At 46.3% G+C, this 12,240-nt stretch overlaps 1 protein-coding gene across 6 annotated transcripts in view; it reads right to left on the bottom strand.

The window, feature by feature from the left end:
* The window catches only part of ALOX5AP (arachidonate 5-lipoxygenase activating protein), a 147,168-nt gene extending 136,418 nt beyond the window's left edge, over positions 1-10,750 (bottom strand). For all 6 annotated transcript variants that reach the window (XM_063792037.1, XM_063792038.1, XM_024348502.3 and 3 more), the window contains exons 1-2: positions 10,164-10,750; positions 1,714-1,813 (exon numbers count right to left, since the gene is read on the bottom strand). In XM_063792037.1, coding sequence (XP_063648107.1) covers positions 1,714-1,813; positions 10,164-10,233 — 170 coding nt within the window. In that variant the 5' untranslated portion in view covers positions 10,234-10,750. The remainder of the gene's footprint in view (positions 1-1,713; positions 1,814-10,163) is intronic.
* Positions 10,751-12,240: the final 1,490 nt, after the last annotated feature.

Here is a 12,240-nt window from a genome sequence, read left to right as displayed (position 1 = left end):
CTTTCCAAACTGATATAGCATAGTAGGAATGCTTTCTTTGGATTTCGTCTGGGGAGAAGTTTTGACCTTGCCTCATCAAAGACACCTTCTTTGCACCTCTTGCACGTGGATGTGTCCAAGGCGGGACTCTAGTATCTTTCTCTGCAGATGGTGCAAAGAGGCTGACAGCAACTGACATAATTTCTGTACTCTCCTCCAAATGGTTTTAAAATGTCTTAAATCACACCTTTAAACATCTTAAATTGATTCTGAGAATTAATACACGGAAGGCCTAAATGTTAAAATAGAAACCTCTCTATAATCAGTTTAGCAAAGGATTTCCTTGAGCTCAAACTGCTGGAATAGCCCTGGACAGAAGTGCTTGGGAGAAGGGAGTGGAGCCCAGAGCAGGTGGGAGCGTGGAGAAAGAGGGACATCTAGGTGGCCCACTGTAGCAGCACTGTGAGTACTCAGGGGCTGTCTGAAAGGGAAAATGCCCAAAGAGGGCAAGGGGCCAGGCAATCAACCTGTGACTGCCGTACTAATGCGTTCGAGAGTGGCCCAGCGATTTCGGAGCTGAGGGAGCAAAGCAGCCAAAGAAAAACTGCAATGGAGGAGATGCCCCCTCCAATCCCTCATGCCTACACCTCACTGAAACAATTAAAAATACCTAGATGAGGAGAAGGACTCAAGAGAAAGTATATCAGTGAGTGTGATATAGGCCTGTTCAGTCGAGATCCCTTGAAGCCAGTTTAATTCACAGGAAACCAACGGTACCCCTGAAGGGGACCCTCCCTCCCGTGGTGCCAGCAGTGAGCCCAGGGACTCCAACCCTGCAGTGTGAATCTTTGTCCTGAGTTTGCACCATTCTTGGCATTCTGAATACATTTTTCTTGGGTGACCATGACTCCCCCTTTGGAAGGATCTCTGGGAACATCAAAGTTGCTCCTAGGATGGAACTGAAGGCCAGCTCCTCCCTTAGCTCTCTAGCATGAGGCCTTCCTCTGTGACAGGCCCCTAGTCCGTAGTCCATAGTCCCCAGCACGCCTGCCACTGGCTGAGCCTTGAAATACACTCTGCATAAAGGAGAGAGGAGCATTTGAATAACATTCATTCGGATTTGCATCCCAAATAGATTGCACCCATCTTTAGGAACCGCTCAGGTGTTTTCAAACAACCTTTTTATTCAAAGAAAAGAATGAGAGAGGGGGAAAGCACCTGCTAATGTCCCCATTCTTTCTGTTCTTGTTCTAGTTGCTCAAGGAGCCCCTGTGTTAGAAAATGCAGTGGTGTCACCTCCAGACTTCCATCCGAAGGGGAGCAAGGGGTGGGTGAGTTGAAGGCTGTCGCCAGCATGTCCTGCCTGTGGCTTCTGAAGGTGACTGGTGAGTCATGGCTGGTGTTCACAGTAGCACCCCTGGTCTAACCCCACAGGAAATAGGTCAACTTCTCTAACCAAATGACTCTTTCAGATCTTTCTGAAGCTGCAGAGATCACACCTCCCTCCACCAATGTGCCCCATATCCCCACTCCCTTTCTTTTGACACTAGCACTCACTAAGATGATAAAGGGTGTCCACAAAGCCTCTCTGGTGAAGTCCAACCTTCCTCACCTCCCTGGCGCTCAGAAACTTGGCTCAGACAGACATGTGGTATTAAGGGTGGTCATCACTCCTAGAAGGAGGCCCCCCTGCCCATGCCCCCACTTGTTAGCAACATCAGGGTTAGGACTCACTTGGCAGTGTAGACCCGCTCAAAGGCAAGTGTTCCGGTCCTCTGGAAGCTCCTCCCATTCTGGGTCCTGCTTTCGTGCTCCACTTTATGGGCAAAGAATCCTGCCAAGGGAAAAGGTTTGCATCTGGTTCATTGTGGGCATGTTCAGGAGCCTGTTACTTCCTTGTTTTACTAGAATGTTAAATGCCTCCTTGACTTGACCTCCAAGCAGCCCTAAATGTCCTCCATCAACTGTCATTTAGCAGAAATGTACTCAGCAGCTGCTCTCTACTGAACACTGTGTTTGTTGTTGGAAACACAGTCATGAGCAAGGCACGGCCCCCACTTTCTAGGATCTTACAGTCTAAAGGAATAGACAAACAAGGAAAGCAGACATTCCACACAGCAAAGCGAGACATGCCAAGATGAGATTGAGTACACGGTGCTTTCAGGGTCAAAGGAGGCAACTTAATTCCATGTTGAGTCACAGAAGGATTCCTTGAGGGAATGACATCTAAGATAAAATCTGAAGAAAAAGTAGAAATTAGCCAAGCAGACGGAGGGAGAGGGGCCGCTCTACGCTAAGAGAACAAAATATGCAAAGGTCCAGGGTAAAGAACTGTCTGTGGTTCAGAATGTTCAGCCAAGGAGGGGGAATGGAGGGCACTGGGGAGGGAATGGGATTTGGTAGAACTACAGACAAGGCCAAAGAGGGAGGTGATGAATCATTCTTTCAATGACATGTATCTATGACCACTTGCCGTGTGCCAGACATTTAGCTTGCATCCAAGAACAAAACAAAGAGCCTTGGTTTGAGGAACTGATGCTCTGGTGAGGACAGCAGAGGAGGAGACAGATCATCCACAGTAAGCAAAATACGTAAATTAAAATGATACGGTGTGATGAGCTATGGGCGAAAGAAGAGCATGGTAAGGGGCCGTTTGAGGCATGCAAGAAGGTGGGGTCGTGAGCCTCAATGAGAAAGAAATAACTGAGCCAGGGCTTCAAGAAGGTGACCATTGAGATTTGCCCCTGGGGCCTAGCAGGGTGACTGTGAGCTTGCTGAGAGCCGTGTGAAGAAATTCAGAACTTAGTTCCGTCTGAGAGCAACAAGGAATTATTGACAGTTTAAGCAGAGGAATGTTGTCATCAGAAAGCCACCCTGTCTTTAGTGTGGCAGGAACTTAGCAGAATCAGATCCAGGATCCGGGGATAAGATAGGAGTCAACTGGGGTGGTGGCGGTGGGGGTGTCAGAGATGCCAAGGAGACACAGTCTGGAGGGTTTGACTATAGATTGGATGATGGGGGTGGGGGGGGGCGGTGAAGGTCTCTCTGCCCCCTCTCCTGTTCTATTTTATTCCTTTACTCCTTTTTCAAGAGTGAAAAAAGGGATACATGTGATTGTCAGGGATCCAACCACAGGGTTCCCTTTCATCAATTTCATATTATCCTCCTCAAAAAGACATTAAAGGGGTGCTTTATTGTGTATAGGAATAAAAGCCTTTCATGTTTTTCTTTTCTACACAAATAACACTCCTTCTGTAGGAATGTGCCCACTCTGAGTGTATCTGTAGGGCTCTCTTACATAAAGGAAGGGCCCACCTCATCCCAGGCAATGTGGTGGGCACTTGCCATGTATTCCGTCATGGAGCTTTGCACCCACTCTGTGCAATGGGTAGTACTGTTCCCACTCTGCAGGTAAGAACACTGCAACTTTCCAGAGTCAACCTGCTGCTGGGGAGAGGTGCAGCCGGGACTTCAAACTCTGAGGGGCATATGGGGATGTGTTTCTCCTCTTGCTGTCACCGTGAAGCTCCCTGCAGGATTTCATCAGCTCCACAGGTTTTTGTTTTTTTTTTTAGATACGGAGTCTCACTCTGTCGCCCAGGCTGGAGTGCAGTGGCGTGATCTCGGCTCACTGCAACCTCCACCTCCAGGGTTCAAGAGATTCTTCTGCCTCAGCCTCCCGAGTAGCTGGGACTACAGGCATGCGTCATCACGCCTGGCTAATTTTTGTATTTTTAGTAGAGTTGGGGTTTCACCATATTGGCCAGGCTGGTCTCCAACTCCTGACCTCGTGATCCACCTGCCTCAGCCTCCCAAAGTGCTGGGATTACAGGCGTGAGCCGCCGGGCCCAGCCAGCTCCACAGGGTTTAATACACCTGTCCATTCAAAAGATCTGTTTTTACCAGAGTATGACAGAAAATGCTGATCATTTTCTTTCTGGAACCCAAGATGGTATTCCCTGCCTCTGAACACATAATCAACCTTCTGTATCTGCGGGTTCTGCATTCCTGGAGTCAACCAACCACTCACCAAAATATTTAAAAAAAAAAAAACAAAGAAAACCATTTGTCTGGACTGAACATGTACAGATTTTTTTTCTTGTTACTGTCTTTTAACAATACAGTATAACAACTGTTTACATAGCATTTACATTCTATCAGGTATTATAAGTAATCTAGGCCACACACAGTGGATCATGCCTGTAATCCCATCACTTTGGGAGGCTGAGGCGGGTAGATCACCTGAGGTCAGGAGTTCAAGACCAGCCAGGCCAACGTGGTGACACCCCATCTCTACTAAAAATACAAAAATTAGCCAGTTGTTGGGTGGGTGGGGAGGGGCCTGTAATCCTAGCTACACAGGAGGCTGAGACAGGAGAATTGCTTGAACCCAGGAGGTGGAGGTTGCAGTGAACTGAGATTGCACCATTGCACTCCAGCCTGGGTGACAAGAGTGAAACTCCATCTCAAAAAGAAAAAAAAAAAAAGACAAAACAAGTAATCTAGAGATTATCTAGAGATTACTTAAAGTATATGGAGGATGTGTCGAGACCATCCTGGCTAACATGGTGAAACCCTGTCTCTACTAAAAAATACAAAAAAAATTAGCTGGGCATGGTGGCAGGCACCTGTAGGCTGAGGCAGGAGGCTGAGGCAGGAGAATGGCATGAACCCGGGAGACGGAGCTTGCAGTGAGCCAAGATCGAGCTACTGTACTCCAGCCTGGGCGACAGAGCAAGATTCTGTCTCAAAAAAAAAAAAAAGGATATGGAGGATGTGTGTAGGTTAAATGCAAATACTATGCCATTTTATATCAGGGACTTGAGCATCCACGAATTTTGTCATCCGAGGGAGGTCCTAGAACCAATCCCCCAGGGATACCGAGGGATGACTGTATTAAAAGTTAGAGGTTATTTCTACAACCAGCAGCACGATGTGCTGTACTTCTCTGCATCTGCCTCTCTTCTTTCCCTCCTTGCTCAGAGAACCGAGCCCCTTCCTTTTCTCTAAGGCTGCATCCTCTACCTGTGATCTTGACCCTGTCCATGCCACTGACTTCAAGTCTGTATTTCATTGCTCCTTCTCCCACTTCCAGAATCTTTAATATCATATTCTCTCCTTTTCTTTATCCTGGAAACACGCACAGATCTTCCCTACCCTTTAAACAAAACAAAAACAAACCTGCTTCAGTCCAACATTCAACTAGGGTTTACCGCTCCTCCCTTCTAAGCTAAACTTGGAAGAGTTGGCTGCCTTTGTCTACTCCTCACCGCCCCCTCACTCGCCAACCTCTTGTAATCCTCCAGTATGCTACAGAAACAATGCATGCAAAGACCATAAACACCCTTATCTTGGCTAGCTGCTAACAGTAAGCCAAAACCAGTGTGAGAGAGAGACAAAGACACAGATAGAGAGATGGCTGCAAACCGTTGTGAGGCATCTGCGGTACGTGAGCGCTGCTAGCTACTTTAACTATATCATCTTGTGCAAGACCTTCAGCAACCACAGGTGGAGGTTATCAATCACTCCACTGCTCAGTGAAGGAAACTGAGGGCCAGAGAAGTTAAATAAGTTTCTCAACAAACATAAAGAGATCTTGAGATTTTAGTTAACCACAGAGTTAATATGAGTCAGCAATGACACATAGTTCTCAAAAAAATAACTCATACGTAGATTATTCTAACAGAGTTGATGCCCGGTTCTCAGGAACAGCTTCCCTGTACAGAAGACACCTATCTGCATAGGTGTTCTTAGAAAGAACACAGGAAGAGGAGGGGAGACCCAGTGGCAAGGGATTTCAGAAACGTTAGGCTGAAGAGGGGGATGTTACAGCTGACACTGTAAACACAGAAAGAGCAGGCACAGTCTAAGTGATTTTAGGGAACAGCACCAGGACTGCTGGGTAAAACGCATAGGGCTGCAGATTTCAGCTCAACATAAGAAAGAACTTCTTGAGCAGGGAGTGCTTGAATGAATGAATTGGAGGCAATATGCATGGAGCAAGTGTCTACTCTCTAAAGTCAGATGATTAGGTTTTAATCCCAGCTTCATGACTCCTGACCTTGGGACTTTCAACCAAATTCTCCATGACTCACTTTGCTTATCTGTAAAACAGGAATAAATAATAGTATGTATTTCTAGGCTGGTTTCATGCCTGTAATCCCAGCACTTTGGGAGGCCGAGGCAGGAGGATGACTTGAGGTCAGGAGTTGGAGGCCAACCTGGCCAACATGGTGAAACCCTGTCTTTACTAAAAATACAAAAATTAGCTGGGCATGATGGCACATGCTTGTAGTCCTAGCTACTCAGGAGGCTGAGACATGAGAATCACTTGAGCCTGGGAGGCAGAGGTTGCAGTCAGCTGAGATTGCGCTACTGCACTCCAGCCTGGGTGACAGAGTGAAACTGTCTCAAAAATAATAGTAATAATATATATTTCTTTATTCACTTGCATACACTTATAAAGACCTGTCTTTGTGCCAGGCAGTGTCCTGGGTGCAGGGGAATAAAGCAGGGAACAAAATAGGTACAGTGAAGGAAAGGTCAGCCTACAGCGGCCCCTCCAGTCTCTGCAAAGGCAGTTGCATGAGTGGGTGAGTGCAAGGATTAAATGGTGCAAAGATTATATGAGATAAAACTAAGCACAGCAGGAAGCGCCATTCTTCACACAACGCAAGCTTTCAATCCATGCAACAATAGGAAAGGCAAGCTTGGAAGTTTGTGAGTTTTCCAAACACTGCAGTGTTCGAAGAAGCAGCCGGTGGAGGCGGTGGAGGGGGCGGTTGGGGGTTACTGTAAGGAAGATTCCTGCTTTGGGGGAACTTCATGAGTCTATGATTCTGCTTCTAGAGCCTGTCAAATCCCAGGTTGGATGGCAAAGTCTTCCAATACGGTGCTTGTGAGGTTTCTTGTGAGTGTGTGTGTGTGTGTTGGGGTGGAACTAGTAACAGCAGCTCCATTTCCCTCCTTAGCACTATGCTCACAAACCCTTATGATTGCAGGGCCATAATGTCGCCAAAACTTGGAGGAGGCTGCCTCTCTTGGGGGAAAGAGGACGCTGCTAATGCCTGCCAGCTCCCCCTACAACCAGAGCAGATGTGGAACAGCCTCCTGCAGGAGGACACCCTTCCTCTGCCATCACTAAGTGTAGCTCAGGGGCACTGAGCCCCTCCCCTCAGCTCACATTTCTTCCCAATCACTTTCTCCAAATACAGTATGTGCTTCCCAGGTTTGCATCATGTCTAAGCTGCTGGTACCTAGGCAGGAGAAGTTGGAGGCTCTCTGCCTGCTACTCATAAGAAATGCGTCTATGTAATTAAAACTTGCCCTAAGCCCCAAACTGGGGAGACAGATTTGAGCCCAACTCCTGTCTCCTTGCTGGCCAGCCTTGCAATAAAGCCTTTCTTTTCTCAAAAGCCAGTGTCATAGTGTTGGCCAATGAGCCCATTTGCTATATTCTCTGGGAAACCAAGTTTTGATAGTTCTGGTCCAGGTTTCTTAGAATCATGTATTTTAAACTCGTTCTGTTTTTCCAAATCTGCATTCTGCTGGATCAAGCTGGAAAGGGTTACAGATTTGAAGATCTTGATGACTAAAGCATGTTTGAAAGGCAGAGGAGGACATTGCACCAGGTGGGCCAGCTCTGCCCAATCACAGAAAATCAGGCTCTCAAAGTATAGAGAGAGTGCAGAGCCCAACCCAGTCATGGGCGCATGTGGAACTGTACCTCCTTGTCTTGGGACACAGACTGTGTACAGTGCCGGGTAACACCATGGAAATCTTTTTTTAACTAACAGGAAGTGTTCAGAATGGCATTTTGGGGTATGAGGAAGAAGAAAGGCAGGGTTTTTGCATATTTTTTTGAACTCTGTAAGGTAGGTCTATGGTTGCAACATTGAGGTTAATTAGAATTGCAAAGAGAGGCTTGGACATACATCTGGATCTTTGTGATTGCCTAAAAACTCACAGTTAAAAACAAATAGTGGTGTTATCTCCTGAGTTATTTGAATGTTTTGCCCCCTCCATTGAGAGCTATACGAGGGGCTCTTCTGTGGTTTCAAAGGGACCACAGAAACTCCCTTCCTGAGCACAGGCAGGACAACTGTGCAAAGTCACTCTGACCACAAATTGCCTCAGCTGGCTCCCAAGGGGCAGCTGTGACAATGGAGGGACAGAGGCAGTGATGTGCAGGCCATCACACTCCAGCCCAAAAAATTAGCTCCCAGCTGGTCCATTCTAGTATCTCTTCAACCAGGAAGCCCCCAGCACACTCATCACTTCCGGGAACTCTGTTAGTGAGGCCCCTGTGCCCTGCGGTCTGTAAAGAGTCTAGATCTCCAGATTGTGGCTGTCAGGACTCAGACATTTGGCCATCTTTAATCTTACCTCTACCTCCCACTTGTCCCACAGAAGAAGACTTAATCCTATCTGTCAAAAAGAATTCGAAATCTCACCACTCACCTCAATCTGAACAGGGTTTGCTGGACCATGACGGCAAAGTCCAGGACAAAGCCCTGGGCAGAGCAGGGCCAGTTCCCTGGTGCACCTCCGTTAGGAGAGGTGAGGAGAACCTGTCCTTGAAACAGAGAGCTCTGAAGCTTCCCACAGTTCAGCTCTGAATTGAGAGGGAGCCAGAGAGAATGAGCTCAAACTTCGTAGCTGGGTTCAGCCCCAACTGCACAGGCAGGGAGGGGGCACAAGGTCTCCTGTCCACCGATGCTCCTCAGTTTTATTGATGGGTGTCAGGGGAGAGGCCAGAGGGGAGATCCTTCCAGAGCTGAATAAGTGCTGGCCACCTGCCCACCCATACAGCTACCTTCGCAGAGACTGCAGGCGTTGCTGCAGGCTGACCTGTCCATCACTGTAGCTGTTTTGTTTCCTGCTCTATCCGCCTGTACCCAGAATACTATCTGGCCCAGAGCAGGGTCTCTGCACATGTATGCGGGTTGAATAATGGAATCCTTGCCAATTTACAGGGCCAAGGGAGCCCTGTGTTAAATCATAATGGCTCAAGAAAATGGTGGCCTAAATAAGCCATTTGTTCCCTCTCTGAGCTACAACTTTGTTGTGTGTAATTTAGTATAAAAATGTTTGGGTCAGAAAGCCACAAAGTGTAGTTCTTGTAGAAAACATACTTGGAGTGTGTGAAGCTGAGCCTTTCTGGTGTGGAGGCTGAGGGGGAGGCTTGCTCTGTGCCCAGAAGGCTACATCACCAGCATCTGTCCACACTCAAGATGGGGGAAAATAGAATATCCCAGAGTGATTAAATACTCAAAGTTCCAAAACGTGACAGCATGTCAATGTTCAGTAATCACCATAAAGCTACAGCAGCTGCCCTTAGTAATTACTCTTTTTTTCTCTATCTTAATAAATATAAAACACAAAGCCACTGGAGATACTTATGAAAGTGGTCTGAGGCAGTCCTAACTCAGAACTTTAGGAAGACAGCTCTACACAATTCTCCCTTTTCCAGATCTAGGTATCCTGCTTGTTTTTTGTTGTTGTTGTTGTTTTTAACTAATAGCAGGAATAATGGAAATGCAAACGCCGAACAGGACAATTTTCCTCTCTCTCTCTCTTTCTGAAGTATACACTGCATATGAAAAATGCTTCCAAAATTATACATGCTAGAGAAAAAGAAGGTATCACCAAAACAAAAGTTTCTTCAGAAGAAAAAAAGAAAAAAGTAATATAGAGGAAAAATAATAAGATGATTTTTTCTACGCACCTCCCAAAATCACTTTCTTTTTAGACTGCAGATGACTGCTAACTTCAATTGCACTGCAGATGTTAGAAAAGCCCAGTATCTGAGTAAACGTGTATATCATGTTCCCTTTCTAGTCTTCTCACCTTCCACCCCTTGCCTGGCCACATTAATTAATAGTTAAAATGCTGATCATAGACACTTCGGTGAGGGTTTTAGCAAAACCTTCAAGTTGCAGCCCTGGCTCTAAAAATGGGACTAGTAATCACCACAAAAGTGAAAGACTAAGAGGAGGAAAACCCCAAATTTACACAGAAATACACACAACCCTATACATTCAAATAAAAACAAGCAAATAAAGATAAGGTAAAAGTGTGTGTGCATGCACACACACAGACACAATTGTTTAAGCCTGACTTCCAAACAACCATCAAAGAAAATCTCCCCTTCTGTTCTTCCCTGAGTGAAGGGCTTTCCTTACCATTCTGGACCACGCTGATGAGGGTGACAATGGCCAACAGGACAACATTGCCTACAGTTTCTTGATCCATGTTTGCTTCAGGCTCTCCAGAGAGGACTGCTCTGCCTCCGGCTCCGCAACCTGCCCTGTACAGGAAGGGGAAGTGAGAGCTTGCACTCTTTCATCATTACAATTTCTGAAGATCCCCGGCACAATTACACAGTGCCTTCTTCTTCCTTTTTTTTTTTTTTTTTTTTTAACTAACCACCAAAATGCCCTGGCTGTGGTTCAGTGTGTCCTACCAGGAGAAGCAGGGCTTGGCAGAGGAGCACACAAAGCCAGCACACTCTCCTACCCTTCCTTGTCATGGGAAACTTCCCTGAGAGTCTCCAGAATGAATCCTGGACCCAAGACCATGACCAGCATGAGCCCAGCACAGGCACCAGAGAATCTGGAAGCTGCCATCATCTCTGACTTCGGCAAAGAGAAAGAAGGGAAAGTAAACCCAGAACTTTCAGGTCAGACAGAGTGGCATAAACCTGTAACCCCAGCATTTTGGGTGGCTGAGGTGGGAAGATCGCTTGGGCCCAGGACTTTGAGGCTACAGTGAGCCAATGATTATGCCACTGCACTCCAGCCTGGGCAACAGAGCAAGACTGCCACACACACACACACACACACACACAAATGTAAAATGAAACTTTAAAAAAATTTATAGAACACCAAAAGATCTGTGCCCCAAATACTGTCCTTCTTTTTTTGAATTCCAAGAAAAAAAGTGAACACTTAACACACGGTAAGTAGCAGCCACATAAGGTTTGAGTGAAGGAAGGAATAAATGGCAGTGGGGAGGGACAGCTGATATCTCCATTTCTTCAGAGAAAAGTAATAAAAGGAATTCATAAATTAAACCAAAGAATTCAAACCAAACCAAAGAATTCAGGTAAAAGGCAGAAATGGAGTTACAGATGATCCCTAAGGGAAATTCCCAAAGGATTGTTAAACACTGCAACTGACTTTTCTGAGGCAATTGCAGAAACACCTTCCTGGAAATTCTTTTCAACTGAATAAGAGTAGAGTGGCTGTGCTTTCTGAGAAAGTATAAGAGTGGACCTGCTGGGTGGGTGAGGTGGCTGCCTGGTATTCTGCAGCTCAGCTCAGTGTGAATGGCAATCCCTCTGAGGTTACATGGAAAATGCAAAATACCTGCAATCTTTGTCCCAGACTTAGCTATTTGGCATTGGTTAAGAGGTGCTTTTATCAAAACTTCACTTTGAAAGGGAACATGGACCACTGTAACTAGTGGCAGCAGGGAGGGCTGCATCTCGGCACGGAAGAGGTCAGTGTAGGGGAAGATATTGCTCCCTCATAGGTACAGTGCCAGAGGCCAGCTTCAATGCCCTCGGTTCAGCTGAGAGAGAAAGGCTGATGAAGGCAGTGTGCAGAGTTGTGTGCGGGGAAGCCAGCAGCCAGGGCTGTCGGGCTGGTCATGACACACTTGGGTACTCCCTGAGTACCTAGGGCACTTTCTAGAGTATAGACTTTATATTAGCCAAGGCTCTCCAGAGAAACTGAACCAATATATAAATAAATCTCCTCATATATATATATATATATATATATATATATATATATATTGCAGATTTATAATAGAAATTGGTTCACATGCTCATGGACACCATGAAGTTTCATGGTTTGCCATCTGCAAGCTGGAGACTCAGAAAAGCTGCTGGTGGAGACCAGTCTGCATTCAAAGGCCTGAGCATCAAGGAGGGCAATGGTGCAAGACCCAGTCTGAATCCAAAAGCTGGAGAACCAGGGGCTCCAGTGTCCAAGGGCAGGAGAAGATGGATGGCCCAGCTCAAGAAGAAGAGGGAATTTGCCCTTCTGCCCGCTTTTTGTTCTATTCAGGCCCTCAGTGGACTGATGACACCCACCATATTGGTGAGGGTGGGAATTCTTTACTTAGTCCACTGATTCCAGTGCTGATCTCTTTCAGAAACACCCTCCCTAACACACCCAGAAAAAAACATTTTACCAGCTACCTGGGCATTTTTTAGCTCAATCAATTTGACATAAAATTAACTACCACAGAGTT

Source organism: Pan troglodytes, chromosome 14 (assembly GCF_028858775.2).
Source record: "Pan troglodytes isolate AG18354 chromosome 14, NHGRI_mPanTro3-v2.0_pri, whole genome shotgun sequence".
Taxonomy (NCBI): domain Eukaryota; kingdom Metazoa; phylum Chordata; class Mammalia; order Primates; family Hominidae; genus Pan; species Pan troglodytes.
The sequence above is the reverse complement of the archived record's forward strand: the minus strand, read 5'-3'. Positions and strand labels throughout refer to the sequence as shown.